Here is a 19,110-nt window from a genome sequence, read left to right as displayed (position 1 = left end):
AACAATAATAACTACAATAGTAAAACAACAAGGGCAACAAAAGGGTATAAATACATAAATAAATAAATATTTTTTAAAAAGAAAATTGACTACTCAAAGGATAGAATTGATGAGTGCTGGGAGTCAAGGGGTAGCACAGCGGGTTAAGTTCAGGTGGTGCAAAGCTCAAGGACTGGTGTAAGGATCCCAGTTTAAGACCCCGGCTCCCCACCTGCAGGGGAGTAGCCTCACAGGTGGTGAAGCAGGCCTGCAGGTGTCTATCTTTCTCTCCCCCCTCTGTCTTCCCCTCCCCTCTCCATTTCTCTCTGTCCTATCCAACAACAACGACATCAATCATAACCACAACAATAAAACAACGACAACAAAAGGGAATAAATAATAAACAAATATTTTTTTAAAACCTTAAGAAGTAAGATTCAGGATTTCACAAAGCAAAATGATTTTACCTCATACTAGGCTCTAATGTTTATTTGTGCTGAGTTCCCATAAGTGAAAAATCCATCACTATAATCTGCTCAGCCTTGCCTGTGGGAATAGCAGGATTCCTGGCCAGGCCCCACCCCCTGCCACCCCTTGTCCTCACTAGCTAAAAATCCTTCTCCCCCACTTTCCTAACTCTCTCCTGCTGCCTTGTCTTTATGTGAAATGTCTTCTGAAGGACCCTAATGACAAAGGTCTGTGAGATGGGTACAAGTTCTCTATTTCTCGAGTTAGCAGTCACGGATGCCCATGCCAACAAGGTGGAGGAGAAGCATGTGCCCCTTGTTGACCCAGACAATTTACCTCTGTAAATATTAACTCAAGTGCCATTGCCTTAAGGCTTTGTCTTGAGCACCTAGTTGTAGAGTTTGGATTAGATAGTTAAATTACTATCATGTACTAGTTGCTGACTATTTTGAGGCATCTGAATCCATTTCTGAGGATTCTATGATTTGTATTGAAATGTTAAAGGTTGTAAAACATTACATCTGGGCTGGGAGACAGCATAATGGTTATGTAAAAAAAATGTCATGCCTAATGCTCTGAGGTTACAAGTTCACTCACCAGCACTGCTGTAAACCAGTGTCTTAGTGGTCAGTGTTTAAATCTATCTGTTATCTATCTGTCTTGTCTGTCTGTCTGCCTGCCTGTCTATCTGTTTATCTTTTTCATTAGAAGAATATATTAATAAAAATTTAAAAATAGGGAGTCGGGTGGTAGTGCAGCAGGCAAAGTGTAAGGACCGGCATAAGGATCCCAGTTCGAGCCCCCAGCTCCCCAACTGCAAGCGGTGAAGCAGGTCTGCAGGTGTCTGTCTCTCTCTCCCCCTTTCTGTCTTCCCCTCCTCTCTCCACTTCTCTCTGTCCTATCCAAAAAAAATTACAACTGCCAAGGTTTTAGGGTCACATGTTAGCATTCATCATTAAGCCATGGAGTATCTGTAAATAATATATCTTGTCAGGAGGCTAGCTGTCACTCACCTACTGGAGTGCACACATTACCGTCCGTGCATGCGGACGCTGGTTCAAGCCCAGGGTCACCACATGGGAATGCTTGCAGAGGGGAAGTCCTGGGAGCACTGGAGCAATGCTGTAGTCTCTATCTAGCTAAAGGAAAGGAAAGGAAAGAAGAGAAAAAATGGCTGCAAGAAGCACTGGAGTCAGGCAGGCACTGAGCCCCAGCAGTAACCTGACTGGCAATAGATTAAAATAAAACAAAGTAAAGTACAACATTTCCTGTCGGGAGTTGGGCAGCGGGTTAAGCACATGTCGCACAAAGCGCAAGGACCGGCATAAGGATCCCGGTTCAAGCCCCCGGCTCCCCACCTGCAGGGAGTCGCTTCACAGGCGGTGAAGCAGGTCTGCAGGTGTCTGTCTTTCTCTCCCCCCTCTCTGTCTTCCCCCTCCTCTCTCCATTTCTCTCTGTCCTATCCAACAACGACGACAGCAGTAACAACAACAATAAACCAACAAGGGCAACAAAAGGAATAAATAAATAAATAAATAAATATTAAGAAAAACTTTTCCTGTCAGAGGGATTCACTGACATTGCTACAAGTTATATCATATTTGTGAAGTGTAATGTTAACAGCAGTCTTAAAATCTTTGTAGGAGCATTCAGTCGTTAGCATTCTGGAACCACCAGGTCCCCTAGATTTTGAGTTGCTATCACAGTATAAGGTCAGTACATAGAGTGATCGGTACTATTTCAGGTTATTCAAAGTTGGTTCAGCCTTTCCTTATGAGGAAGAAGGACAATATGTAGAGAAAAGAGTAACACTTATCTGTAGATGGGAGATAGTACAACTTCTAAATAGTATTAAAGGAACTATGGTTTTTAAACATGAGGAAGATACAGTTATTTAAGTAATACTGTTTATTTTTTAACTTTTTTTTTTAATTTTTATTATCTTTATTTATTGGATAGGCAGAAATTGAGAGGGAAGGGGGAGAGGGAGAAAGAAACACCTGCAGCTCTGCTTTACCACTTGCAAAACTTTCCTGCTGCAGGTGGGGACCAGGGGGTTTGAAGCCTGGTCCTTGAACATTACAACATGTGTACTTGACCAGGTGCACCACCACCCAGACCCTTAGTTTATGTATTTTTTTAATATTTATCCCCTTTTGTTGCCCTTTTTGTATTATTGTTGTTGTTATTGATGTCATCATTGTTGGATAGGACAGAGAGAAATGGAGAGAGGAGGGGAAGACAGAGGGAGAGAGAAAGGCAGACACCTGCAGACCTGCTTCATTGCTTGTGAAGTGACTCCCCTGCAGGTGGGGAGCCGGGGGCTGGAACCAGGATCCTTGAGCCGGTCCTTGTGCTATGTGCCATGTGTACTTGACCCACTGCACTACAGCCCAACTCCCAATTTATGTATTTATATGTGATACCAAGGTCCTGTGTGTGCCTAGGACACCTATAATCCACCATCTGGTAGTTGTCTTGGTATAAGATAATATTCTTTTTTCCATCAATTTAGAATATATATTTTATTGTGGCTAAAACACTTCATATGTGGCACACCTCTTTAAGTGCATATGTTACCACTCACAAGGACTTGGGTTCAAGCCCCTGGTCACCATCTGTAAAAGGGAAGCTTCACTATGGTGGTGAAGCAGTGCTGTAGGTGTCTCTCTGCGTCTCTGTATCTCTCTCTCTCTCTCCTCCCTCTCCCTCTTCCCTCTCTGCTCAATCCAATTAAATAAAGTTTAAAAATAGCGAGAAGAAAACACTTCATATGCCTTCTACCTTCAACAAAATTTGAGCTTACGTAGAGTGCATTTTTTTGCACTGCAGGTACAATGTTGTATATTTCTAGAGCTTATTTATTTTGCAGTATGGTAATTCTGTGCTTGTTTATTATTAAGTTCCAGATTAACCATTTCAATCTTTGACTATTTTAGGTTCCTCATATGGGTGGAAAGATATAGTGTTTGTCTTTCTGTAACTTGCTTCGTTTAACAGTGTCTTCAAGGCCCATTCATGTTATCACGTCATGAATAGAGACTCAATGAATATTGGAGTGTAGTTGTCTCTTCAAGATTCTGGTTTCAGTTATGTTGGCTAAACATCGATGTGGAGTTTTCTAGGTCATTTGGTAGTTCTGCATGTCACTGTTTGGAGAGCCTGCTTCTCCCCACCAACAGTGTACAAGGGTTTTATTTCTCCATATCCTTGCCAGCACTTACTGTTTTTGCTTCTTGATAATAGCCAGTTTGACATATGTGAAGTCATATATCATTATGGTTTTGATTTATATTCTTCCAGATGATTACTGGCATTAAGCACTTTATTTTACTTTTCTCTTTTTATTGGATAGGACAGAGAGAAATTGAGAGAGATGGGGAAGGTAGATGGGGGAGAGAGGAAGATAGACACCTGCAGACCTGCTTCACTGCTTGTGAAGTGTCCCTCCACAGGTTAGGAGCTGGGGGCTCAAACCATGTGTGGGTCCTTGTGCTTCATACCATGCGTGTTTAACCTGGTGTGCCACTGCCCAGCCCCCTTACTTTTCTTTTCTTTTGTTTAAATATTTATTTATTCCCTTTTGTCACCCTTGTTTTTTTTATTGTAGTTATTATTGTTATTTATGTCGTCATTGCTAGATATGACAGAGAGAAATAGAGAGAGGAGGGGAAGCCAGAGAGGGGGAGAGAAAGACAGACACCTGCAGACCTGCTTCACCACCTGTGAAGTGACCCCCATGCAGGTGGGGAGCCGGGGGCTCGAACCAGGATCCTTCCACCTGTCCTTGCACTTTGCGCCATCTGAACTTAACTGCTGCGCTACCGCCCAACTCTCTCCTATTTTTCTTTTCTTAATGTTCATTTATTGGATAGAGAAAGATAGGAATCGAGAATGAAGGGGAAAATAGAGAAGATGAGAGATAGATACCTGCAGACCTGCTTCATCGCTTGTGACGCTGCTTGAACCCAGGTCTGTGTACATTGTAACACGTACTTTCAACCCAGTATGCCACCATCTGGCCCTCTACATTGAGTACTTTTTTTTATGTATTTGTTGGCTACTCTGGAGAAAAATCTTTTCAAGCTCTCTGGTAGTATGAGTCTCTCTCTGTTTTTCTCTATATTATTTGAAATTTTAAAAAAAGAAAAGCTAATTAGGACCCAGAGGTGGTATAGTAAGTAAAGTATTAGGTCCTGAGTTCAATCCCCCCAGAGTGGTGCTTCAGTTCTCTCTCATAAGTAAATAAATAATATTGTTGAAAAAAAAATGATTTCATTAAAAGTAGTCCCAGGAGGAATGAAGTTGCACTTGCATGTGGCACCACATTATAAAAAGGAAGAAAGAACAAGAGAGGAAAGTTAGTTTCAAGGGGGCCGGGTGGTAGCACAGCGGGTTAAGCGCACATGGCACAAAGTGCAAGGACCTGCATAAGGATCCTAGTCTGAGCCCCCAGCTCGAACACCTGCAGGACCGGGGGGTCACTTCGCTGGCAGTGAAGCAGGTCTGTGGGTGTCTGTCTTTCTCTCCCCTCTCTGTCTTCCCCTCCTCTCTCCATTTCTCTCTGTCCTATCCAACAACAACAGCGGCAACAACAAGGGCAACAAAATAGGGGAAATGGCCTCCAAGAGTGGTTGATTTGTAGTCCAGGCACTGAGTCCCAGTGATAATCCTGGAGGCAATAATAATGATGATGATGATGTTAGTTTTACTGCTACCAAAGAAAACCTTACACCCAGCACATCTAGAACCCATTCAAGTCAACAATCAAAATCAATCTTAGCACCTCACTTACCTACACTAGAGACTCACAGATGAGTCACAAATCCCAGCTGAGCAGCAGCTCTCAAACTTCAGCATCCGTCAGAGTCACCGGAAGGACATGCTCACACACCTCACAGGATTCCATTACCACAGTTATGGACTCAGTAAGTCTAGGGTAGCACCCCCATTTTTTCTGATCAGTTTCCCCATGATACTGGTGAGGGTGGTCTGAGAACCACACAGATTTTGCACACAGTGCCAGAGCGTGAATGTCTACAGAAATGTCTATGGCCTTCCAGTGGCGAGTTGCCTGAGAACCCCCATGAAAAGGAGGACTTACTGTTGGGAGCCCCAGTGTTTCAACTCCTCATTAACCTTTTCTTCCTTGATAAATTTATTGTTAGGGAAAATGGTCTTGTGGAGTTGTTTTTAAGCTCTAATACGCCCAGTAGGATTTATAGATTCTTCCAGGAAAGATCCCAGTACACACACACATACATATATACAGAAACATGAAAGCATTGCTTACAATTTCGGGAGGCTTTCAGACCCTACTTCACTAGACCATTCAATGACTCTTAAATTGTATTGGAAAAAAAAGAAAGAAAAGAAAAGAAGGAAAGGAAAGGAAAGGAAAGGAAAGGAAAGGAAAGGAAAGGAAAGGAAAGGAAAGGAAAGGAAAGGAAAGGAAAGGAAAGGGAAAGGGAAAAGGAAAAGGAAAAAAACCCTAAGGCAAAGTCCTGGGTTCAGCTAGATGTAACAAAAATTCCACTCCTATTCTCAACCTATCACTTAAGTCATTTGTAAAATAAGGGTAACGGTGCTAGTCCTCCTGGTGGCATCATCATCCAGATGATGCCAATAAGGGGGTCGGGCGGTAGCACAGCAGGTTAGGCGCACGTGGTGCAAAGCACAAGGACCGGCCTAAGGACTTAAGTTCGAGCCCCCAGCTCCCTACCTGCAAGGGAGTCGCTTCACAGGTGGTAAAGCAGGTCTGCAGGTGTCTATCTTTCTCTCCCCTTCTCTGTCTTCCCCTCCTCTCTTGGTTTCTCTCTGTCCTATCCAACAATGAAGGACATCAGTAACAACAATAATAACCACAGCAAGGCTACAACAACAAGGGCAAAAAAAAAAAAAAAAAAGGCCTCCAGGAGCAGTGGATTCATGGTGCAGGCACTGAGCCCCAGCAATAACCCTGGAAGCAAAAATAAAATAAAATAAAATAAATAAAATATGAAAACCTTTCTCAGATTCTGGATGTTGGCTCAGTAGTAGCATGCCTGTTCATCGCTTTCTTTCCCTTAGCAGAAAGAGACCTCCACTTGCTTTAAGAATTAGGATTGTTGGGGCCAGGTGGCAGCACATCTATTTAAGCACACACACTACAGTGCACAAGGACCCAGGTTCAAGCCCCTAGTTCCCACTTGCAGGGGGAAAGCTTCATGAGTAGTGAAGCAGGGCTGCAGGTATCTGTCTCTCTGTCTCTTTCCCTCCCTATCTCACCTCCCCTCTCAACTTCTTTCTGTCTCTATCCAATAATAAGTGAATAAAAAGATCTTAAAAACAAAAATTTAAGATATATATGTTGCCTCCAGGGTTATTACTGGGGCTTGGTGCCTGCACTGCAAATCCACTGCTCCTGGAGGCCATTTTTTCCCTTTTGCTGTCCTTGTTGTTTATTGTTGTTGTTGTTGGATAGGACAAAGAGAAATCAAGACAGGAGGGGAAGACAGAGAGGGGGCAAGAAAGATAGACAGCTGCAGACCTGCTTCACCACTTTTGAAGGGACCCCCCCCCTCAGGTGGGGAGCTGGGGACTCGAACTGGGATCCTTAAGCCAGTCCTTGCACTTTGTGCCACATGCGCTTAACTTCTGTGCTACTGCCCAGCCCCCCTTAAAAAGTATTTTTAAAAATAATTAGGATTAAAACAACAAGGGCAACAAAAGAGAATAAATAAATATTTTTTTTAAAAAAGAATTAGGATTATAGGGCTGGGGAGACAACATAATGGTTATGCAAAAATCTTCCATGCCTCAGGCTTTGAGGTCCCATGTTCAATCCCCAGCACCACCATAAACTAGAGTTGAACAGTGCTCTGGTCTCTTTTAAAAAATTGGACTATTATAGGCCAAGAGGCATCACAATGGATCAACCGTGGGGTCTGAAGCTCACCCCTCATATCTCATATGCTGTGCTGGACTGATGCTCTGGTTCTGTCTCCCACTCCTCCTCCTTTCTCTCTCTCATAAATAGATAAATCTTTTTTAAATTTTTTATTATCTTTACTTATTTATTGGATAGAGACAACCAGAAATTGAGAGGAAAGGAGGTGACAAAGAGGAAGAGAGACAAAGAGACGCCTGCAGCACTACTTCACCACTTGTAAAGTTTTCCCCCTGCTGGTGGGAGATGGGGGCTCGAACCTGGGTCCTTGGGCATTGTAGCACATGCACTCAACCAGGTGTGCCACCACCTGGACCCAATAGATAAATCTTTAAAAAAGCAAACAGAAAGGGACTAGGATCATTGCTAGAGAGAATAAAATGATATTTGCTCTTTGGGGGTTTTCCAGTTAGGCTCTTGATAATTGAAAGGAACTTGAGTTTTGGAAGGTAAGCTGGAAGGATATTGTGAAGAGGAGACCCCGGCTCCGCACCTTCACTTCACAGGCGGTGAAGCAAGTCGGCAGGTGTCTATGTTTCTCTCCCCCTCTGTGGCTTCCCCTCCTCTCTCCATTTCTCTCTGTCCTATCTAACAGTGACGACATCAATAACAATAACTACAACAGCAATAAAAAGGGCAACAAAAGGGAAAATAAATAAAATATGTAAATATAACATATATACAAATATATATATATGAAAACAAGTTACTATCTTATATATATATGAAAACAAAATAGACTTCTGGGGTCAGGCGGTAGGACAGCAGGTTAAGTGCACACGGCGCAAAGCACAAGGATGGGGGTAAGAATCCCGGTTCTTGGGTTTAGCTCCTGATTATTAAACTATTTTTTTTTTGCTTTATATCTCTCTCTCTCTTTTTTTTTTTTTTTTTTTTTGGCCTTTCTTTTCTCTGCTTTATATCTTAATGCTTTTCAGTCACCATGTTACAGATGCTACCATGATGCCAACCTGACTTTTCTGGGCAGACAATCTCACCAATGTGTCTTGGGACCCCACCTCCCAGAGCCCTACCCCACTAGGGAAAGATAGAAACAGGCTGGGAGCATGGGGCCAACCTGCCAACAGCCATGGTAGCAGAGAAGCAATTACAGGAGCCAGACCTTCCACCTTCTGCACCCCATAATGACCCTGGGTCCATACTCCCAGAGGGATAAAGAATAGGAAAGCTATCAGGGGAGGGGATGGGATGCCGAACTCTGGTGGTGGGAATTGTGTGAACTGTACTCTCTTAATCGTAGGATCATTTCGATCATTATTAAATCAATTTTAAAAAAAAAGAAAAGAAGCTACTCAATAGTACTGTCCATTTTCTGTCAGATTGTGCAAAATTCATAGCACTTTCCTTTTACTTATTGGGAAAGTCATACAATGCCAAGGTAATGGCAGGTGTTCGCAATGCCTCTTTCCACAAACTGGACGCTGTGGGGGTCCACCAGTCCTTCCTGAGTCTCCACTCTACGCCTGCACCACAGTGGAGAAGGGCAGCATAACGGCATTTTTCTCTCCTTGTAAAAGATGGGGGAAATGGAAGGAGGGGAAATTTTTAAACACACCTCATTCTATTGCAATCACTGCATTGTTTTTCCTGTTGAAACACCCTGTTGGTTTTTAAATCCCTTTAAACCTAGCCGGCACCTGTATGGCCCAGATCCAAGGATTATTACCCAACTCTTTGCTTTTTACACTTAGCCATATAGGAGTTCCTGTGATGGTATCTGGTTCTAGGTTCAGTGGAAAATCATCAAGCTTCTGTAAATTTTCTTATTCTGCAGAAGATGGGGGCATGCTTTTTCTTTTACTTCAGCAGGCTATAGTCCCATTCTCAACCCATCCCTTTTTTTTTCAGTTCTCCTGTTAGGTGCTACCTGTCATTGTCCGTCTCTCTCTGAAACTCTCTGAAATACTGGCCAAAAGAGAAGACAGGGGAAGGGCAGGGCAGGGTGAGGGGGTCTCAGTGGGCAGCATGTACTTGGAAGTGTGACCCCTCTTCAGGGCAAGAACTGAGGCTGAAAACATAATGAAGGGTTCCTGGCAAATTCATGATAACAAAGCATAATGTGGACTCTCAGGGCGCAAAGTAGACTGAAGCAAAGTGACTCCCACAGAAGACCTAATTAAAGACTTTGATGTCAGAAAGCAGAGCAAGGAGGGGGATGCAAATCAAATCAGACCAAAGTGAAGGACTGAAATTCAAATGGAAATGATCTCTCTCTCTCCTCTCCCTCTCCCCTCTCTCTCTCCCTATCCCTCCCTCCTTCTTTCCCTCCCTCCCTTCTCTTTTCTCCTCTATCTCTCTCCCCTTTTCTTTCTATGCCAGGAAGAAGGAATAAGACTGAGGAACAATGGGGTTGTAAATTCTTCAGCCAATTAGTCCAGGGACTTACTACTATTTCTAATGCACAGAATGTCACAGGCTGGTTTGCAGCCTCCCCAAGCTGGTTAGTTAATAACAGGAAGCCAGCACTTCTTAGTACAGTGGAGCAGCTACACGCGAAAATAAATGCAAAAAACCTGGAGGGGAATAGCAGCAGACCGAGAGTAGCCTTGATTTAATTTAACATTTGGGGGTCCACACACAAATGAGCATTTTAGTAGGCTTCATGGTGGAAGTTGCTGTCATTTGTAAAATATTCTGGCCAATTAGCTAATAGTGTGCTTGGATTTCTCCTGTTTTGATACAGTAATACTAAGTACATTGTGAAGCCCAATTATACAAATCATCCCCATATGCCATACCAGTCTTTCTTTATGAACTGTGTTTATAAATCCTGTGTGAGGAAATGTGTACTTCAGCAATTTAGACCATGTGTAAAAACATAGCCAATGGGATTGTCAGGAAAACAAGTTCCAGCCTAGGAAGTCCTAATGTGTTCCACTGGGATAACAGGAGGGTGCCGAGAAGTGCCGCGCTCTGCTTAAGTCCATACTGCTCCGAAGTGTCTAACCAACTCAGGGACGGCCACTTCCCTCGTTGTTATTTTACTCTTCTTCTCTTCCAGGATCCAACCTTGGAGTTTCTGAGAAGATTTGGGATTGGTCTTCTCTCAGGCACATTCGCCTCAGTCATCAATATCCCTTTTGATGTTGCCAAAAGCAGAATTCAGGGGCCTCAGCCGGTTCCCGGAGAGATCAAGTACAGAACTTGCTTCAAAACTATGGCAACGATCTATCAGGAAGAAGGGTAACGTGTTCTTCTTGTAATAGGTGTATAAGACTCAGATCTTACTAAAATAATAATAATGATAATAAGGGCCAGGTGGTGGCGAACCTGCTTAAGCACACACACTGCAGTGCACAAGGACCCAGGTTCAAGCCCCTGGTCCCCATCTGCAGGGGGAAGGCTTGATGAGTGGTGAAGCAGGGCTGCAGGTGTCTCTGTCTCCCTCCCTCCCTTTCTCCCCCTCCCCTCTCAATTTCTTTCTATCTCCATCCAATAATAAAGTAGTAAAAAGTATTAAAATAATAAATAATAATAGTATGTATATATCCTGTTTCCATCTTGGTGAGAGCACTAAGCCTTTCTAATTGGATGTGTATTGGAGAAGTTCTATGGAAGAGACCACAAACTTTGCAGGCAACAGAGTAATGAGATGCTGGCAAAACATTCTTACATCATCAGGAACCATGAGCCACTGTTATCCAGTATGCTGCCTCTGTCTCAGAATACCAAGATGAATTTTTCACTCATCAGTCTGTATTATAGATAGGTAGACAGACAGACAGACAGACAGATGTATCCTTATCACTATTGTCTTCTGACTATAAATCTAATCAAAATGTCACATAGGGTTCGGGGAAGATCACATAGTGATTGTGCAAAAAGACTTTCATGCCTGAAGCTCTGATGTCTCAGATGAAGTTCCTATCACCATCATAGTCCAGAGCTGAGCAGTGCTCTGGCAAAAAAAAAAAGGAGAGATAGAAAGAAAGAGAGAGAGAGGAAGGGAGGAGGGAAGGAGGAAGGGAGGAGGGAAGGAGGAAGGGAGGAAGAAAAGGAAGGAAAGAAAGGACGGGAGGAAGAAAAAAAGGAAGGAAGGAAGGAAGGAAGGGAGGGAGGGAGGAAGGGCAAGGAAATGGCTGTTGGGTATACTAGGCCCATGCAGGCATCAAACCCCAGCAATAACCACGGTGTGGAAGGAGAAAAAAAAAAAAAACTTAAATATTGCTCCCTTTCAGATTGTCCTTTGTCTTCTCAAGTCTTGCCTTGTTTGTTTTTACCCCTCCTGACCCAGTTCATGTATTCAAGTCAACAAGTAATATTTTATTATTTTGATCTAAACTGCATCATATTTCCTTATGTAAAGATTGGATTTGTGGTCTTTTAAATTCAATTACAAAAGTCATTTTGTCCCATATACACAGCTGCCTTGCAAACAAGACCTTCTGAAAGCAAAAGCCTGCTCACTGATTAAAGTCATTTTGGATTGGACAGCTCAGTATAGCTTGGGTACTAAAGAACTGATTAGGGAGTCGGGCTGTAGTGCAGTGGGTTAAGTGTGGGTGACGCAAAGCGCAAGGACCAGCATAAGGATCGAGGTTCGAGCCCTGGCTCCCCACCTGCAGGGGAGTCGCTTCACAGGCGGTGAAGCAGGTCTGCAGGTGTCTTTCTCTCCCCTTCTCTGTCTTCCCCGTCCTCTCTCCATTTCTCTCTGTCCTATCCAACAACGACGACAGCAATAATAACTACAATAATAAAACAACAAGGGCAACAAAAGGGAATAAATAAATTAAATAAATATTTTTTTAAAAAAGAACTGATTAATTCTTTCCTCTTGTCCAATTTGCAGCACAAGACAGCTAATCAGATATTGGCTACTTTGGGGGTGTGCATGCTTTCAAATCATTTCTGTCTTTTAAAAATTTTTTAAAAAGCAAGATACAGTTTTGGGGGGGGTTTATTTATTTTTATTTTTGTTTTTATTTTATTGTTTGTTTTTATTTATTGGATAGAAACACCCCAAAATTAAGAGACTAAGAAGAGATAAAAGAGGGAGAGAGAGAGAGACCCCTGCAGCCCTGCTTTGCCACTCACAGAGCTTTCCCCGCTGCAGGTGGGGACCAGGGGCTCAAACCTGGGTCCTTGAGCGCTGTGACATGTGTGCTCAGCCAGGTGCGCCACCGCACAGCTCCCCAAATCATTTACTGGTGGTGAATTATGAGGAAGAATGTCAATAATGCTGAGGCATCAACTCTATTTTATTTTCGGACTAAGAATGTCGTTCTCTCCCCTCTGGTTACAGGATTTTAGCTTTGTACAAAGGCCTGCTCCCCAAGATCATGAGACTTGGACCAGGTAACAATGATTTTTACTGCTCATATCCTTCCTTCTTCATTGTTCTAGTGTCTCTTTTCTTTCTTGTTTCTATCAGCAATACAATGAAAGTTTACCACACCATGAAAGACAAAAACCTTGAGGGTATAAAGTTGTCAGTGAGTGCACTGAAGGCATCCACTCCAAAAGTTCTACCTTTGTTCATCAGGTACCCTTTCTGACCTAACTGGAGGCTGAGAGGAGCCAAAACTCAGCTTAAGTCAACAAGAAAAAGGATTCATGGCCAGTGCAGTTAGAGTGAGCATGGTTCACTTTTCTGGCTTAAGGGAAGGGTTTTCATTGAGGGGACCAGCCCAGTAAGATATTTCCTTGTACTCCTAGTTCACTGCTCCTGCTTCAGCTTCATTTAAAAGAAAAAAAAAAAAAAAAAAAAAAAGGTCAACTTCCCTAGGCAAACAAGTCATTCCTCTTGGTAGTCACTGGTAGGGAGTGGTGAGGCCACAGCATCCTCTGTCAAATGATGATAGACGTTCCTGGCTCATGCCCTTCCTCCCAACGCCAGCCCAGCCCCACAGGGAGAGCCAACTGCCTGTATGTAAATAAATTAAAAAATAACTACTTTGGACTCAACTGCCTGGAAAATAGTTTCGAATTATAAGCAACTTTATGAATAAGTATGGAAGTATCACATGCTTTTTACCAGCCCACACTCACCTACTTTGACAGCTTAGTGATTGACCCTAGAATATTCTCTCACTGTTCTCTGCTCTCCTTTTTAATACCAATGTCCTCCTCTTCCACCACCACGTTCACAAATACATTTGCCTTTAGATCTCAGCCAAATGAACTAACAGTTCAACCAGCCTGAAGTTTAGAACAATGGTCTGTACACTAAAGCTGGTAAAGAGTTCACACATTCTCATATTTAGTCAGTGCTTCTGCTGGGAAGATAGCAAAACAATTTGCGCAACAGACTTTGCATGCCTGAGGCTCAGGTGTCCCAGGTTCAATCCCCAGTACCACAAGAAACCAAAGTTGAGTATTACCATGCAGAAGGGGATGGGTTCAAGTCCCTGCTCCCCACATGCATGGGAGAAGCTTTACGAGCAGTGAAGCAGTGTGTCTCTCATTCCTTTCTATCTCCCTCTTTCCTCTCAATCTCAATTTCTCTATATCCCATTTATAATAATATGAGAGAAAGAAAGAAAGGAAAAGGCAAAATGACTGCCAGAATTGTGGGTTCCTGCAGGAACCAAGCCCCAGCAATAACCTTGGTGGCAAAAGAGAAAGAAAGAAAGAAAGAAAGAAAGAAAGAAAGAAAGAAAGAAAGAAAGAAAGAAAGAAAGAAAGACAGAAAGGAAAGGAGAGAGAGAAGGAGAAAACTTCTCCAATTCCAAGCCATTTAGCCCAGCCCATCTAGAAATTTAAATGGATTCTGCTTCCCCTTTGAGATTCATGCCTGTCTTCTATTAGTTAATGGCTCATATGCAAAGCAATAAAGATAATAAGGAATATTGATGATTTTACAAAACTCTTTCTGCAAGTATGTGGTATTTTGCTCTCACCATACAGTCAAACCTGCTAGTAGACCTAGTATTAGAGAAAATCAGAGTTCTGGCCTAACCCAGCTCAGAAGGGAGTGGGTCTGAAGAGAGTGGTAGCCAGAGAGAATTGAACTAAACTGTTATTGGCTCAAACCTTAATCTCAAGTTCTTAAATAATTTGACCTCAAATTTTGTTAGAGGCTTGCAAATATTTGGTTGGCCTTTCAAGTGTTTTTGCAGTGGTGTTCATTCAGTGAAAGAGTTGTGAGCACACCGCCCAGTCTAAGCTAGACTGAGGCACTGGGATTGTGGTTCAGTGACAATGCCTTGCTCACCATTTCAGCTGTGTGAATCCTGGCAGGTTTAAAGGGGGAAGAGGGAGGTAGAAAGAAAGGTATGATTTTAGGTGAAGGATAAGAGTTGGTCTTCTGTTTGTTTTTCAAGACATAGTAAAGAAGAAAAGCTAAAGGCGTCCATTGTTCTGGGAAAGCACCCCATCTTAGTAGTCTTAGCAGCCCCATGTGGCTAGCAACCAGGCAACTCCCAAGAGAGAACTCCAAATAGCACCAGGATGAGAATGAACTCCAGTCTGGTTTTTTGGTTGTTTTGGTTTTTGTTTTGTTTTGGTTTGCTTTGCTTTGCTTTGGTTTGGTTTGGTTTTTATCACCACCAGTGTTATTGCTGGGGCTCAGTGCTAGCACTATGAATCCATAGTTCCTGGAGGCCATTTTTTTCTTTCTATTTTTATTTTACAGGACAGAGAGAAGTTGAGAGGGAATGGGGAGATAGAGAGGGAGAGAGAAAGACACATACCAGAAGATCTACTTCACCACTCATGAAACATCCTCTCTGCAAGTGGGGAGCAGGGGCTCAAACCTGGATCCTTCCACCTGGTATTATGTGTGCTTAACCGAGTGCGCCACCTCCCAGCCCCCATGAACTGCATTCTGCATGCTCTTGTCTTACACTGTGAGCAGTTGATGAAAGTAAACACAGCAATTACAAACATATTAGCAACCCTCTCCAGTGTACCCCTTTTGTTTGCCAGAGCTCTGAGGGTGGGGCTACAACAGCCAAGAGGGGGCCTCATAGAGTATGTTCATGGGTTAAAAATGAAAATTACAAGCAGACAATTATCTTTGGTTTACAGTTACACAAACATGTGCAGCCTGTAGGTTAAAGAGAGAGAGAAGGAGCATATGGCAATGTGTACAAAATAACTAAGATCAATATCAAGTTTTACTTCTTTCCAACAGAAGTCAATCTTCTGTTCATGCAGCCATATCTTCTCTGGGTTGTCCACATTGCGATTTTTGTAAAAGACTTTCACACAAACATGAAAGGACAAATAGAGATTATCTCAGAGGACACGGGATGTGCTATTTACTGCATCAGATAAAACAGAGAACCATCCACATACCAGCGCTTTTCCTGATGTCTAGGTATTCAGCAGCCTCAGTGTCTATCTCCCTGGATCATATTCCTGTTGACATATTACATAGCAAACCTCTTTGCAGTCAGCTATATAACTATTCTTTTAAGACAAAAGGTCGTCTGTAATATCTAGTACCCGCTTCCAAATTTTTAAGGTCAGTCCATGCATATTTGATGTAGATAAAGGGAGCAAAATCAAAAGAAGGTGGAAAGCTCTGACTTACAATACAGATTTTTTTTTTTTATTTTATGAATTGGGTTGAAGAGACAGCATAATGGTTTTGCAAAAATACTCTTATACCTCAGGCTCTGAGGTCCTGGGTTCAATCCCCAGCACCACCATAAGCCAGGGCCAAGCAGTGCTCTGATCTCTCTGTGTTTTTCTCTCTGTATATCTCTTTCATCAAAATAAAATATAAAAATTCTATTTTATGTAAAAAAATTCATGAGTTACTTTTCACTTCACAATTCATTTTGAAAACCCTCAGAAATGGAGACGGGTGTTAGCGCAGCGGGTTAAGCACATGTGGTATAAAGCGCAAGGACCCGTGTAAGGATCTGGGTTTGAGCTCCCGGCTCCCCACCTGCAGGGGAGTCACTTCACAGGTGGTGAAGCAGGTTTGCAGGTGTCTCTCTTTCTCTCCCCCTCTCTTTCCATGTTTCACTGTCCTGTCCAACAACAACATCAATAACAACAATAATAACTACAACAACAATAAAAACACAAGAGCAACAAAAGGGAAAATAAATAAATAAAATATTTTGTTTTAAGTTTAAAAAAAAAACTCTTAAGAGAAAGCCAGACTCACTCATCAAGCACCAGCTTCCAGATTTCCTTCTTGAGTTCAACTGCAATGATACTTGAAGGAGATAAATCCTCTGCCTACAAATGAAAATTCTACAGTTTTCTGTTCACAGAAAGCCACATGCCTGCACATGCCTAAATGTGCCTATATGCATAGGCTTGTAAAAATAGAGAGTGCCTGAAAAAGAATCTGATGGAGAAGGACAACACTCACAGAAGCTCCTTGGAGGCTAGGGGGTGGGGGGTGGACAACGTATTTACACACTGGAAATGGTCTTCATCTTTACCCTAAGAGTTTGCTATAATAGTTTTATGTCTGTGTATTGTAGCTCAAGACAAAAAAAGACTTACCACAAAAGACTGTGTGAGACTATGGATTTAGCAAGCCAATGAGAAAGGTGACACTATTTCACAGGACTTGCAGTTAAAAAAAAAAAATCATTCTGGGAGTTGGCGGTAGTGCACGTGGCACAAAGCACAAGGACTGGTCAGGATCCCGGTTCAAGCCCCTGGCTCCCCATCTGCAGGGGAGTCGCTTCACAGGTGGTGAAGCAGGTCTGCAGGTGTCTCTCTGTCTCTCTTCCTCTCTGTCTCCCCCTTCTCTCTCAATTTCTCTCTGTCTCTACCCAATAACAAATAAATAAAGTTAAAAAAATGTCTTTAATCGTTCTTTTCTAGGTGGTGCAGTGATGCTGCTGGTTTATGAATATTCCTATTCATGGCTTCAGGAGAACTGGTGAAAATATATGAAGTGATTCACCTGCTTGAGACAGTGAATACTGCTATACACACCACAAAATGGAGAGACCCAACCAAAGGGATAGCATTGTAGCCCATAGTTCTACAGCCAATGGGATGTAAGCATTGTACCATAGTTCTACAGCCAATGGGAAGGGAAGAGCTACTTGCTGAAGAATCAAACCTGCTTTGATACTTCAGAGATTATCTCTAGACAATTTCGGTAGTTTTGACATGCCTTTAAAATCATGAAGAAATAAAATGGAGATTCAAATAGCTAAACTATATATGGAAAATAGTATAGAAATCAGATAACATTTTATTAGTCAATATAGATTTTGTAGCCTCTGTGTTTCTTACTGCTTCACCATAAAAATTCACTTGACTTTTTTTTCCTGAGTGGTCAAAATATTTAAAGTAAAAATTTTAAAGTTAATTATTTTATGATTAGTTCTTTAAGAATTATTAAAAAAAAATGCTAGGTTAAAATTGTTAAGCCCTTAACAGTCTTAATAGGGATTTAAATACAGCAATTAATAATATTTAAAAGACATGAGAAAAAAATCAAAGGTGAAAATGTTGGATTTTTACAAGTACTAAGATAAGATTTGACATTGGTTGATCTTCTTCAATGATAATATACAACTCAGCAGTATTTTTCCAGATCTTCTTTATGTTTTATACTAACTAAAGCAGGTCATATTTTTAAATCACATTTTAATGCCTTTTGTGACAAACGCAAAACATGAATTTATATTTACATCACTGCCTTCTTCACAGTTTCTTTGAAAGCAAGCTTTGTTGCTGAAATTTCTTTATGCTTACTCACAGACTCAGACCCCTCTGTGAGCACATTTGTACTACCTGCTTTTGTACCTGCTTTTCCCTACGCCAGTCCTAAGAATGTTTAGAGTAAAACGCTTCCAAGTTACTAGTGTTATGTGACAGCTCCAGGTGTGATGTCTACTAGCTGAAAATGTTTCAAGATCCAAGTACATTCTTAGCATTTCCAAAGGTTCCTGTACTAACACGTACTCCAAAAAGCTGTCTCCTTACTTTGACATAACCAAACTCAACTGTTATAGCTGCATCCTGAAATAACGCTATTTTAGAAGCAAAAGTCACCCAAAACACCTGCACATTCTGGATGACACCTGTTTGTTCCTACTTTGGTATATTTCTGCCATGAGGGTGTGTCACTAAAGCATTTTGAAAATAAAAAAAAATACTAAATAAAAGATAACATGGTAATTATTATTTTTTATTAATTTAGAGCATTTGAAGTATAAAAATAAAGGCTTATATATATAGCCTTCAGTTATAAATTCTGTCCACCGTGTTTTTCAATTTGTATTTCAGCCCAATAGTCAATAAGAGGATCATTAAAAAGGGAGAAGTGAAGAGAAATAAGAAGGTATCTATTGTACAACTGCCTTCTGTTTTGGCACGTACTGCTCATACATCCTGTGAGAGAGAGTTCTGCCTGCATAGAGGCCATGACATTGAACCTTTAACCTCTCCATGTGCGTGAATGGAACAGGACCTCTTAAGAATGCTTTTGCCAGTATAAAAAAAAAATGCTTATATCCCCTTAGACACCAAGGAAATATGTCAACATTAATAATACTTTAAAAACTCTCCCAACCTCATGTCCCATCCCTTTTTTCTTATTTTTAAAATGAACCTTAAACCATAGGTCACTTTGAATAGCAAGTTGTATTGGAACTTTCTGTTGTATTTTTTAAATGTATTCCATGTAAATTTACCGTGCTTCTGGAAAGATTGGGGGGGATGAGGATGAAAAGACTTTGAAACCATTAATATTAAGATTCTTTTTTTTAAAATACAAGAACCAGAAAATATAAATAGCACAACAATAAGAGATTCCTTAATTTAGATAAAGAAAATAACATATAGTT

The 19,110-nt window shown here is 41.6% G+C and overlaps 1 protein-coding gene across 4 annotated transcripts in view; it reads left to right on the top strand.

Annotated features, from left to right (window-relative positions):
• The window catches only part of SLC25A21 (solute carrier family 25 member 21), a 564,588-nt gene extending 546,131 nt beyond the window's left edge, over positions 1-18,457 (top strand). For 2 of the 4 annotated variants that reach the window (XM_060175444.1, XM_060175446.1), the window contains exons 7-9: positions 10,398-10,579; positions 12,639-12,691; positions 17,132-18,457. In XM_060175444.1, coding sequence (XP_060031427.1) covers positions 10,398-10,579; positions 12,639-12,691; positions 17,132-17,193 — 297 coding nt within the window. In that variant the 3' untranslated portion in view covers positions 17,194-18,457. The remainder of the gene's footprint in view (positions 1-10,397; positions 10,580-12,638; positions 12,692-17,131) is intronic. The other 2 variants (XM_060175443.1, XM_060175445.1) reach the window with 1 other exon arrangement.
• The last annotated feature ends 653 nt before the right edge of the window (positions 18,458-19,110 follow it).

This window comes from Erinaceus europaeus, chromosome 16 (assembly GCF_950295315.1).
Source record: "Erinaceus europaeus chromosome 16, mEriEur2.1, whole genome shotgun sequence".
NCBI classification, from domain to species: Eukaryota; Metazoa; Chordata; class Mammalia; order Eulipotyphla; family Erinaceidae; genus Erinaceus; species Erinaceus europaeus.
This window is presented reverse-complemented; position numbering and strand designations above follow the sequence as displayed.